This window comes from Doryrhamphus excisus, linkage group LG8 (genome assembly GCF_037039965.1).
Source record: "Doryrhamphus excisus strain RoL-2023G ecotype Guam linkage group LG8, RoL_Dexc_Guam_v1.1, whole genome shotgun sequence".
NCBI classification, from domain to species: domain Eukaryota; kingdom Metazoa; phylum Chordata; class Actinopteri; order Syngnathiformes; family Syngnathidae; genus Doryrhamphus; species Doryrhamphus excisus.
In genome coordinates this window covers 14,895,865-14,908,477 of record NC_136364.1, presented here as the reverse complement: position 1 = coordinate 14,908,477, position 12,613 = coordinate 14,895,865, and the positions used below count along the sequence as shown (strand labels likewise).

The 12,613-nt window shown below is 37.5% G+C and overlaps 1 protein-coding gene across 1 annotated transcript; it reads right to left on the bottom strand.

Moving 5' to 3' along the window:
• Positions 1-5: 5 nt before the first annotated feature.
• On the bottom strand, positions 6-12,330 carry LOC131134971 (phosphatidylinositol transfer protein alpha isoform-like). Its single transcript, XM_078792896.1, has 12 exons — positions 12,169-12,330; positions 9,613-9,643; positions 5,292-5,437; positions 4,257-4,348; positions 4,093-4,100; positions 2,662-2,736; positions 2,448-2,531; positions 2,283-2,360; positions 2,089-2,199; positions 1,024-1,146; positions 388-436; positions 6-292 (listed from the first exon to the last, which is right to left on the bottom strand). Exons 1-11 carry the CDS (start codon positions 12,183-12,185, stop codon positions 392-394), a joined length of 810 nt encoding a protein of 269 aa, XP_078649022.1. The 5' UTR covers positions 12,186-12,330; the 3' UTR covers positions 6-292; positions 388-391.
• Between the last annotated feature and the right edge of the window lie 283 nt (positions 12,331-12,613).

The window sequence follows — 12,613 nt, the reverse complement described above, 5'->3', positions numbered from 1 at the left end:
ACAAATGAACAAAAGCTATATTTAATGTACAGAACCCCGCTTATTACATTAAAATGCATGTCATTTTATTTAATACAGAGATAGAATCTGTTTATGTCAGTACAATATAACCAGTGTTGTAGCTGGATCATTACCTGCATCATTACCCTTTTTTTACAAGCCAGTCAATAAACAGCTGCTTTACCATTTTGAATTATACGGTCATATTAGGGAACAGCAGTATTTGGTGGGGGTGTCAGGTTGGTCTTGGTCCAGTGTATAAGGAATGGAGTCAGACTCAGTGCACCAAAAACTGTAAAAGAAAAATAACTAATTAAAAACCAAAAATAACATGAACATTTGTGATTGTGATGCACTTGAAAAGTGTAAAAAAAAAAAGTACTTTACCCACTCATTCATCAGCAGCCATGCCTTTAACTTCATCACGCAACCTCATCTGTAGAAAGATAGAACATGTGAATAAAAGTGTCTGATTTCTGGTTCTTAAATGTTGGCGTATCGATCCGAAAGTCTTCAGAATCGATACAGTCAGAATCGGATCGATACCAGCGTGATGAGATGGCTACATTTTCAGATCTCTTCTTTTTTTTGTTAAACTGTGTATTATTCAGATTATAATCATGATAAACAAATTACGGGCAAAATCATTCAATCCAGTGAATTTATGAAACTGAATTATCACCGTTTTGTGACCAACCTTTTTTTATTTTTTAAATATATGATCTCATGCTAAGAATGTAATTGAATAATCACAAAAGTCAACAGGAAAGTGAAAGTTTTCTCTGGGATTCAATTAACAGTAAAAGGATATTGCTGGTCCAGCTGCACACCAACATGCCGAAGTAGAAAAGAGAAAATATGAGGACGAACATCTAAAAAACCCTGATAATAATAACAATAATAATAAGTAATTAAATCATCCTGAAGGCTGTAAGATGCACAGTATTGAAGCGCTGATGTGACAACGGTTGTGTTTGGGCACTGTTGTAGTAACTAGTCGACAGTGTTATACTGTTCACTCACCTCATCCAGCTCTTTCTTTGTCTCGTCCTCCATCCGTCTGATGTCATCCATGGAGAGATCAAACCATTTATCAATCCAGCAGAACAGCTGCCTGTGGAAGTGGGTGAAAATGCGCCTTTCCATCTGCACAAAAGGGAAATAGGATGGTCATACGATAGGGACACACACACACACATTACAGTAGATCCCTGCTTTTTGAGGCTTCAGCAAAAAACGAGTAACTGATACATGCATAAAAAAGTGTATTTTTGACCCAAATCCTCCTGCTAGCTTGACCTTTGACGTTAACCTCCGATGTCGGATCAGCATTTGCAAAAAAAAATGACTGACAGAGTTCAAATGCTGTTCACTCGCGGCACACTGCAGGTTTAGACCCTAAGTATGCCATATAAACTTACTAAACACATTCAAAATGTATGGGCATTCACCACTAATGAATGATAATGTAATGTGATCATATGAATTGGTGACGCAAATGTAAGACGTCAACCAAAAATGCACCATATTTTCTGGACTATAAGTCGCTCCGGAGTAGAAGTCGCACAAGTCCAAAAATGGACTAATCAGGTAGAAAAAAAACATACCTACAAGTCGCGGATATTTTATTTATTATTTATATATATACACATACACACACACACACACACACACATATATATATACGTATATACTTTTGTTGCATAGGTTGGCTGTTCCTGCGACTTATACTCCAGAGCGACTTATAAATGGGGGAAAAAATTATATATATATATATATATATAAAATTGGAAAAAAATTGTTTTTATTTAATTTAAATTTAATTTATTTAATATTTTTATATAGTCATTTTTTTTCTCCCCCATTTATAAGTCGCTCTGGAGTATAAGTCGCAGGAACAGCCAACCTATGCAACAAAAGTATGACTGAAGTGCGGTATTATTAGGTAGGTATTACCTTAATAACTTATGGTGAATGAAATGTGTTGGGGGCAAAAATGTACCTAAAATTTGCAGTAAAAGTTGAACGTTCCAAACGTACAAGGATCAACTGTACATCTCCACGCAGCTGCCATCTGGAAATATATACCTTGTGAATTAAGTTCTCTAGCTTGCTCTGCAGTCCCCACCACTGGACGTCCACTGAGACTAGCTTGTAGGCACACATGTGTGGACAGCTTGGGTTGTTGACAAGTTCTTTCTGCAAACACACATGCAATAAATACAAACACATCCATAAATATTGCCTGAATGCAATCTTTTATGAATGGTTCAAATGTATACCTTCCAGTCAGGTCCTAGAGGCCCTCTGCCTGTCTTCTCTGACCTAAAGATGGCTGGATCCTGGTCTTCTTTGTAGTCCTTAAGAGTGACTGCAGTGAATGTTTACTCTCGACTCAAAGTAGGAAGGTAGATGAAATTGGTATAGCTATGTTATTTTTCTCCTACCTTTGCATTTATATAACTCCTGTCAGCAATGTCAATGTCCACAATGGCAGTTTTGTCCCATAGTTTTTTATCTATTCCATGTACCTGCAGACGTTTAAAGCAAACCATTAGGTCACGTCATTTGCTGGGAAAACACAATCTAACCAAGCCGCCATTGCATTACAGTACCACTGACAGGTAAAGGGATTGGCTAGAACTATGTCACATGACTTACATTGTCCTGTTCTCCCATGTCTGGCTTGTGCCACGTCTCAATCTTAATCATGAACTTGTCTTTCATGTATGTATTCTAGGAAACATAGGAAAGGATCCGTCACATTTCATACCTCAAGGATACCGGATACAGAGCAAAGAAATTACATACATGATTTAATTTTGTCATCGTGTCAACTCATTTTAGAAAACTGTTACTTACACTAAGAACTTGATCGCAGAAGGGCCGCAGGTCAGGGATAGATAGGAAAAACAGTCAAGAGTTAATAAACGTTTTCATTTATAAATGACTATTTCAGGCACTTGACAGACAATGACGGTCAGGGGAGGCAAAGCCACGTGAGGAAAATCAAAAAGGAATAATGATGACATAAAATAAAGAATATTTGTTCATTTAACTGAATTGTAAATTACATGGATGTTCTGTATGTAAAAACATTTAACAGCAAAAAGCATGGAGGAGTGTAGCGTGCAGAAGGTTATGCATTGGAGACATAATTTAATACATGCACAGACACAGTATAATTCCCCATATGAAATTGTAAATTGTTCATGGTGTTATTTTTGGAAATAAATTGTTATTTTGATGTAAAACAACCCTTTTTTTACTGTTTCTTGTGGTATATATATTTGAGCTGTCGCATGCACACGTGTGCGTACATCCGGTTTAGTTCCAAATGTGAAATTGTAAATAGTTCATGGTGTCATATTTGTAAATGAATCGTTAATTTGATGTAAAACGACCCTTTATTGTTTGTGTTGTGGTATAGTTTATGTATTTCCGCTTTCACGAAAGTTAGTCTTCAGCTTTTAACTCCAGTGTTTTGTTTTTATCTTTTTAGTCCTATTTTATGCTCTTAGTCTTCAGCTTCTAACTCCAGTGTTTTCCTCAGGGGGTTCCTCCACACTGAGGGGGCTGTTCGGGTCTGCTGAGGGGGTGCCATCCTTGGGTCCCTTCGACCCGGCCCGGCTGGGGGTTCCTCCCTTTAATGTGGGGGTCTGCCCGTCTGTCGGAGTCGGGGGGGCCCGGGTGCTGGTCCTCCGATGGCACGGCCTGCAGCTCCTCCCAGTGTGGATGGCCCCAAAGGTGGCGTATCCTTGTTCCTCAGTGCCATGCCATGTCTCTACTGTGTGTGATTGTGTGATTGCGTGTGTGGGTCTAGTATGGAGGGTGGGAAGGCGGGGCTTTCTTTTGTTTCTTTGTTTTTTCCTTTTAATTGTGGAAATTGTTTTAAATATGTAAAGCACTTTGTGTTGCATTTCTTTGCAGGAAAAGTGCTATACAAATAAAGTTGATTTGATTTGAAATATATCTTCACAAAAGGCTGTTTTATCCTCCATTTTCTTGTTGGGAACTGATATATGATACTAAGTTCTACTGCTGATTGCTGATGAAAGGCAAATAGGCACATCTCTTCTTTTTGTATTATACTGTATAAACTGTTTTAATATTTAAAAAAAGCCTACAAAGTAGTCGGTGTGTCACCAGCCATGAACCTCACCACAAGTCAACATTGACTGATGTCTTATTAAAAAGGAGATTCATGCCATGCAAGGCTATTACGTGTGGCATTCTATTACTTCAGGAATACTCACTGGTTTTGCAGTAGGGATATGCATTCCAGGCCTTCTCGTGAATCTCGAGAGCACCCTTTGGAGCCATCAGACGGATGAAAGCTGGAACTTTACTGCGGAGACAAAGGCACACTTCAATATATCTATATGTAGTAGGTGTGGAAGGTGCTCAAGTCTAGTTTGGTAATGGTTTTATTTCATTTGAACATGCATCAGATTACAATTGAATGCATCACATAATCAGTTCACAGTTCCACATGTCCAAAAGGAGTAGGAAGAAGACTTTTAAGAAGCTCTACCAGGGAAATGCCGACATTATGATCAGCTTTGGCAGGAAAGGTAGACAAAAAAAACACGTACTTACAACACTCTTACAACTCTCTTTATGTGCTGGTATCAGAATAACACATACACACTAAAAGTATACAAGCCGCAAGGTATGCTGGGTAACATTTTGCTAGCGACATTTCCCCAAAGGCTACACATGTAGATTTTAGTTGAAAAACTTCTCAACATCCAAACCAGTTGAGAACCACCACACCAGACGACCTGCAAGATGCATTCAAGGACACTTGGAATGTCACAACAATGTCTTTAATATACTGAAGGAGAAGGAAGAAGCTTATTAAATCCTACCCCTCCATCTGGTACTTTTACAATCAGTAACTGTTACATTTGTTCACTTCCTGCTTTCCTAATATAATTGAATTGTTGTCGCTTTTTTTAAATTTTTTGTCACGTACTATGTGATATGACCATCCAATGACATAATGGGTACCATAGTAAGTGTCAATATAGTGATATATATAGCACATCATGACTGGTTCAAGACTCTTCATCCTTGTATTTAGCAAACATCAACTGCTTAAACCCTTTTCGATGACACTGCACTTCCAGTAGATGGAATGATTTAGCTACCGACACGTTTCCTCTACTAAATCCTTACTTTTCCCAGCATCTGGATGTTCTTGTGTATGTAGGTTTGTGAGTATGCAGTGTACGTACAGTTTTATAAATAAATGGTAAGTATGAATCTCCGGGTAGTCAAGTGCATACCTCTGCAGGTGGTAGATCTTGTGGGTATACTGTCCCTTCTCGCCCTCTTTTTCATAGGGCTCATTTTGCAACACCTCAACGCCCTCTCCGCCACCCGTCTCACTCTTGCTGGCCTCTGCTACTGCATACAGTTGGCCCACTTGATACTGAAAGAACAAGAAAAGAAGGGGTTGTTTTTGCACATGACGGCAGAGCCCACAGGGGGGTTGACTTGGCTCTGAATTCCTCAATTTTTAATCCGATTAAGCGTTTTAGTAAAAAAAGAAAAATCATGCAAAATAACTAAGGTAAAAGGCAAAAATCAACTTCAAAAGGTCAGACACTATATACTGTATTTTGATAAATACTCCTATAAATTAATTAAATACTTCATTTTGGAAAGCAAAGCGCCAGTAATAACTAAGCCACATAGTATACATAAAAAAAATTATGGTTTCATTTAATTGCTGTATTTTTTTTATTGCTGTACTGCAGGGGTCTTCAATTCAAATGCAGTACGGTCCATGTATGCAAACTTATCAAAAATAAATTTGTCAAATAAATAATAAAATGTACAAAGAATTTCATCAATAATAAATAATTGAATAAGTGTCAATTTAAAATTAACCTCTGTTAATGTTTTAGATTTTCTTGTTACTGTTGTAACTGACAATACGATGCCCATTTAACAACAATGGTGATCAATGAAGCAGCCTATAAAACCCCTGTAATTGTGTTTTACTGATGCTTTTTCGCTGGTTTTCTGGTGTGGCCTCAAAATACACCTTATGCTTGATGATGCTGCAGCCAGCAGCAGAATGTGTCACAGGAAAAATAACAGTGACAACCAGCAGAGGGCGCTCTATTGTCTACTTCTCAGAGGCTTCACAAAATGAATTCAAAAAATCTAATTGATAGTCTAAAGATGGTAAAAATAAAAACAAAGTCAAATAAAAAAGATGGACAGTGAAAAACATAATATAAACAATATAATATCATAAATTTTCTGCATCCTTAAGTTGACATAAAAATCCAAAATACATAAAAAAAATAGATCCCTGTTAATTTTGTCCCAAAATTCAGGAATACAATTTACTAAAATGCCCATTCCAACAATTAAAAAAAGAATTAGAAAATAAATGATAATAAGGTGAAAAAAAACACACCATAAAACTAGGTCAAGATGGCGAAGATTGTGGTTCAAAACCATCCTACCATTACTAAATATTTATTGCTTTATTTAATGACTGTGGGTTAACAGACGTCAATGTAAAATTAATTTTTTTTTAAATACAAATATTTATAATAATAATAATATTATTGTTATTATAAATAATAATACTGTTGTTATTATTATTATTATAAATAATAATATTGTTGTTGTTATTATTATTATTAATATTTTATTTTTAAAAAAATAAAATTTTACATTGACGTCTGTTAACCCACAGTCATTGCGATAAATATTTAGTTTGGACTTTAGGGTGTTGTAGGAGAGTAACAATAATAATATTGTTGTTGTTATTATTATAAATAATAATATTGTTGTTGTTATTATTATTATTATTCTCCTACAAACCCCTAAGGTCCAAACTAAATGTTGCAGAAATCGCCTCCTAGAGCATCTGGCTGCCATGCATTGTGATCAACATGTACCCCTTACGTGTTCCTCAATGGATATGTAGTAAATATGTGGTAAATATTGGGACAAATTGGTGAGAAAACACATTTTGTCAAATTTTAACTGGGACAAATGATCTTGAATTTTGGAGAGCCCTCCATGTCACCATGAGCTGGAACATCGGAATGCGACTTTCCATGTATAACCGGTGTGTTTCCTTTCAGGACTAAACAGACGTGAAACAAGCCTTTGTGAGATTTCAGGGCTCGAAGTTAACGCTCAACTGCAAACAACAAACAGGCCGAACTTGAAAGCAGACAGTAAATTGACGTGTTGAGGCAGGATTTCACGCTGTACTTTTTGATGGTCTGAACTAGAAGTAGTATTTCCTTTTAGGAAGCAGCATCTCCAAAAGGTAACAAGTAAATAAATATCACCTTTCTGCAAGACTTGTCATATATACTTGCACACATTTAAAAAAAAAACAAAGCCACTTCTTCTCAGAGCTGCTGTGACGCAGTCTCTTCTGGTCTGGTTTAGGTCACTAATTTAAAAAAAGAAGTGTGATTGGCTGTAGTTTCCAAGGAAATTCAAAAGTTTAAGACCATTGCATAAAAAATGACTAAAAACTCTCCAAAACCAGAATAAAAAATCTCAGGACTAAGTAATGAGTGACCTTTCTTGTTAATCACTTCAAAAATGGGTTTGGTCATGCTTGATGCGAGTGTTTCCAGGAGGCTATTGGAAACTTTGCTCCAAGTGGTGAAGATGGCTTCATAAAGGGCATCAACTGACTGGAACTGATGGTCATTTTTATAAACTTCACTTGCCATCCATCCCTAAATGTTCTATATGGGATTTAAACAGAGGAACATGAAGGATGGTGCAAAAGAGTGATGTTATTCTCCCTTAAGAAGTACTTGGTCAAGCCAGCGTTGTCCTGTTGAAGAACCCAACTGACCAGGACCCTCTGTCATGAGGGATGCTAGCTGCAACGTCTGCACCGACCACCGTTTGACGACCCTGCACCACATGAAGCTCCAGTGTTCCACTGAATGAAAAAGCACCCCAGATCATGATGGACCCCCCTCCACTGTGTCATACCAGTCACGTTGGAAGCCATCTGGACCGTCATGGTTACAATTTTTCTCATCATAGAATACAACTTCCAATGTCCCATGTTTGATGCGCCCTGGCGAAATCGAAACGGGCATTTTTGTGGTGTTGAAGTAGACGAAAGCTTTGAATTTGTTTTTGAAACCCTTTTCCCACAGAAGCTGAGTTACTGTGCTGCAGTCGGCACCAGTAAGGACCTTCATTTGGGGCCAGGACCGCTCTGTGTCTTGACGGACAGCCAATCGGATCCTGCAGCTCAGCACAGGTGACCTTTTTGTTTTGTAATACTCAGGATCTTTTTAAAAAATGTAAAATGACTAACTTAAGGTGGTTTAGAAAATAGCACCGCAAATCATTTGTCCGGACAGGAATGAATCATAAAGGGCCGTAGTTTGTCCATGCTTGGTGTAGAGCAGGACACTAGTTTGAGGCCCCCGCCTTGATATGAAAGTTTAATGTTAGTGCGGCCCGCGCAAGTTTCATATGGATGCTGTATGGTATCATGTACCCAGAAAAAGTTATTACGTTTGATTAATGTTCATGTTAAAGGTTAAAAAACTGTTACTAGTTATCCTCCCTATCCGTGTGGAAGTGGTAAGTTTTTGGCTTTTTAAGTTTAAAAAGGAAATAACTTGGAGGCTAACGTTTAGGTCGCTAGCTCTCTAGTTTGCGAGTTAGCATGTGTCTCAAGACCCTGCAGTTGTGGTAGAGTTTGCTTTGTTAATTTCAATCTGAAAACAATAATTTGTCTACCCACCAACTATATGTGGTTTCTTAAGTTTTTATTATTTGCTGTTTTATTATTATTATATTTATTTATTATTGATTGATTTTCTTTATTCTTGATCTTATTTTGTGTAGAAAAATAAAAATGAAGATATTTGAAAACAGTGGAATGTTTTATCAGAGCTTTTCTCGTAGAAAATCGGAACCAAAGCAAAGTTTATTCATTTTTCTGTTTTTAATAAATGCGTTTTTTTTTTTGGGAAAACCTGATGCGGCCCAGCCTCGCCCAGACCCTAGCTCCAGTGGCCCCCAGGTAAATTGAGTTTGAGACCCCTGGTGTAGAGGAGGTCACATCTTGTTAAATTGTAGCTAATGTGCTCCTGTTGCCAGAGTTTGCTGAGACACAAAGCAGCAGTTAGTAAAGTTTTTTTGGGGAAAGAAAAAAAAAAAATCTATACATTTTCCCGAATCTCCAACGACTGTCAATAGAGGAGCCGAAAAAGCTCAGTGCTGGTTTCACTGACAGCGTAACAGGAAAATAATGACTTCATTGTTAAATGCTGTACATTAAAAAAATAGAAATCACAAAGAGGGTCACTCCAAGGTCAAATTATGCAAAGATTATAAAAAGGTGTGGCTTAAGAAGAAGAGGGTGTGACATGTGCATGTAGTCCTAACATGTCATTCATCCATTATGAAAATGTGACAACACCCCATTCTTGTGTACACCCAAAGACTAATTTACCAAAACAAAAAGTACTTTTGAGTCGATCGTAGATATTTTCCTTGCAAAGAAGAGCACCTCCTTCATTAACAATGTCGATAATGATCATCACAACGTCCAAATGAATAATAGTAAAAGCATAGACAAGTCCTTACCTCTTCTACTGAAATGGGCAGGACGATTCGGCTAGGAGAAAAACAAAAAGCGCGTTATGTTAGAAGACACCAAATGATGAATCAGTAACACAGATGCATATTTTGTCAACAGAAAATAACAAAATAATAAACACTATATGCAATAAAAAATATGTTGATATTGTCACATTGTATTATACTGTTGGTTTGTTTGTCTTTTATTCTGATAGGGTGAAATCGCTAAATCAATGATTTTGAATAATGGTAATGGTAATGGTTTTATTTCATTTGAACATGCATCAGATTACAATTGAATGCATCACATAATCAGTTCACAGTTCCACATGTCCAAAAGGAGTAGGAAGAAGCAAAGCTTATTAAATCCTACCCCTCCATCTGGTACTTTTACAATCAGTAACTGTTACATTTGTTCACTTCCTGCTTTCCATAATACGGTTTAAGGTTGTTTTTTTTTCGTTTGTTTTTTTTTTTAAATAATGTACCTCGAGGTGATATGACCATCCAATGACATAATGGGTACCATAGTAAGTGTCAATATAGTGATATATATAGCACATCATGACTGGTTCAAGACTCTTCATCCTTGTATTTAGCAAACATCAACTGCTTGTATTGTTTCTTGAATTGGCTCATCGTTGTGCATTGTTTGAGTACCTTACTCAATCCATTCCATAGTTTGATTCCACATACTGAAATGTTATGGCTTTTTAACGTAGTCCTAGCATATAAGTGTTTCAGATTTAGTTCTTCCCTGAGATCATATTTCTCCTCTCTTGTAGAGAAGTATTGGATGACATTTTTATGTAATTGGTTGTTTTTAGCCTTATGCATTTATTTTAACTGGCTTGTGGCGGCCAAGCGTTCATAGCGATGTCGCTTTTTGATCCTTCGATGTCAGCTCTTCCTATCATTGTGAAGCAGAATTCACCAAGCGTTGGATTGTTCACCCACTAATAGGGAACGTGAGCTGGGTTTAGACCGTCGTGAGACGGGTTAGTTTTACCCTACTGATGATGAGTCGTTGCAACAGTAATTCTATAATGTAATATAAACCGTGTATATAATAATTTTGCAGTGTCTGAGCGGACAAATGCGGTAATTTCCTGTAAATCTTCATGCAGAAACGTGACCTATAACACACTTTCTCAGAGGGGAAAACGCAGACACCAGCAAGAATGAGCCGGAACATTGATGACTTGGTGCCTTGACAGCGGAAGGCCGCAGTGACTTCAGACAACAATAATCAAACAAGTGAAATGTGTTTAAAAGGTTGACACTTGTTCTTCTTTGCAGTCACTTATGAGCAAATCATATCCGTGCTTTCTTGTGATGTGAAGAAAGCTCTCAGCTGACCTGCTGCTAACAGTGAAATGAAAGTATGAACCTCGAGAAGAGGAAGAGGAAATAACTGCCAGGGAACAAAGACGCCCTCAAAACTACGGTACATACAGTACATACATATAATGTGCAATGCTTTTGTGTCATATTTCTCTCCATTCCATGTTCCATGACGCAATATCATTGCGACCTGCGGTTGCCTGTCCACGCCCCCTGAATATTTCATGAGTGGCCAATTTTGGATATAAATAATCCAGGGATGTGTTGTTTTGACACGTCTACAGCTAAATATCATTTACAAGTTCTAATAAAGATGACAGACGTTCCTGAGTATAATGATTTAACATGTCGGGAGACTTCCGATGTACTTTGTACTGTCAGGTGACAACTGCTGGTATGACAAGCCAGTTATAAAGCGGTCAATATTTACAAAAAAACGTCAAAACAAATATAAATCTGTGCAATCATTTGTTTCTCACTCTATGTGTTCTAGGTGAGAGAGTAAATTTGTGTAGTGTATAATCATATATCTCATTAATAATTCATTGTATTTTTTGGAATAAGCTGAGGGCCATTAAAAAACTATCCCTGGAACCACACTTTGGACACCCCTACGCTTATGGCTCGTAAATATACAAATACACACATACATTTTATACACATACACATGTATATAAAGCAGCAGTTTAAAGTTTCAAGACACCTTCTGATTCAAAAAATCGTCTTCAAATTGGCACTTTAAAAGCTTTATTACACTTCCGCATACGTCATCACGTATGAAATACTACTATGATAATAGTAGTCTTCGTTAAGACCATGAAGAATCAATAGGCTAAATGGAGGACGATGGTCTCGTTGGTTATACGACTTTTAGTCTTGCTGGACTTAAATGTTTCTTTTTTTAATCGTGACAACAACTTTAAATAAAACAAAAAGGGGCTCAACTTTCCATGTCGATTGTTGGTTTGTGTTCTTAAACTTAGATACAAATACCGTACTTCTCAACTAGCCCAAGTAGGCTAAAGTAATGAAGGTAACTGCACCAAGAGTTAAGTAATTGCATATTTAAAACTATCGCTGGCACGAATATTGTAAGATTGGAACAAATGTCGGTTGAAAAGGTTCGTATTGAACTTCACTGCAGCGTTTATCTGCCATTAAAGCCGAGCGGCAATGACCGTCTTTCCCAGCGAAAAAAAGCAACCCTAAACTACTCACAATTCTTTAATCAGCATGTTGACGCGGTGCCTCCGTCCAAACGAGAGGGCGTAAAGCCGGAGAAGCTTCGTTAAAAGCGTGGAAAAGAGGTGAATTCCTCTTGTGACGCTCGACGTTCTTCCTGAAAGATGCCGCCTGGCAGGCAAAAACAGGGCGGAGACTCAATTGGAGTTTCAGGTAACTCCGTGCTGCGTTCAGGTGTCGTGGAAAATTAGCAACTCCGTTTGCATCATCAGGTTGAGTGTTTTTAACCCATTCTAGTATGCTAAAATATGTCCTATATAGCTTTGTGCTTAACTTGACATGAACATTAAGTCCCGAAGTGACATACAGGAAATATTTTGGAGTGGTTGTCACGTGACAGTCATGTGGCTATCCCAGGCAGCGTTGCCAGACGTCGTATTTGTACGATAATTTCACCCTGAAACAGCAAACCAAAAATCCA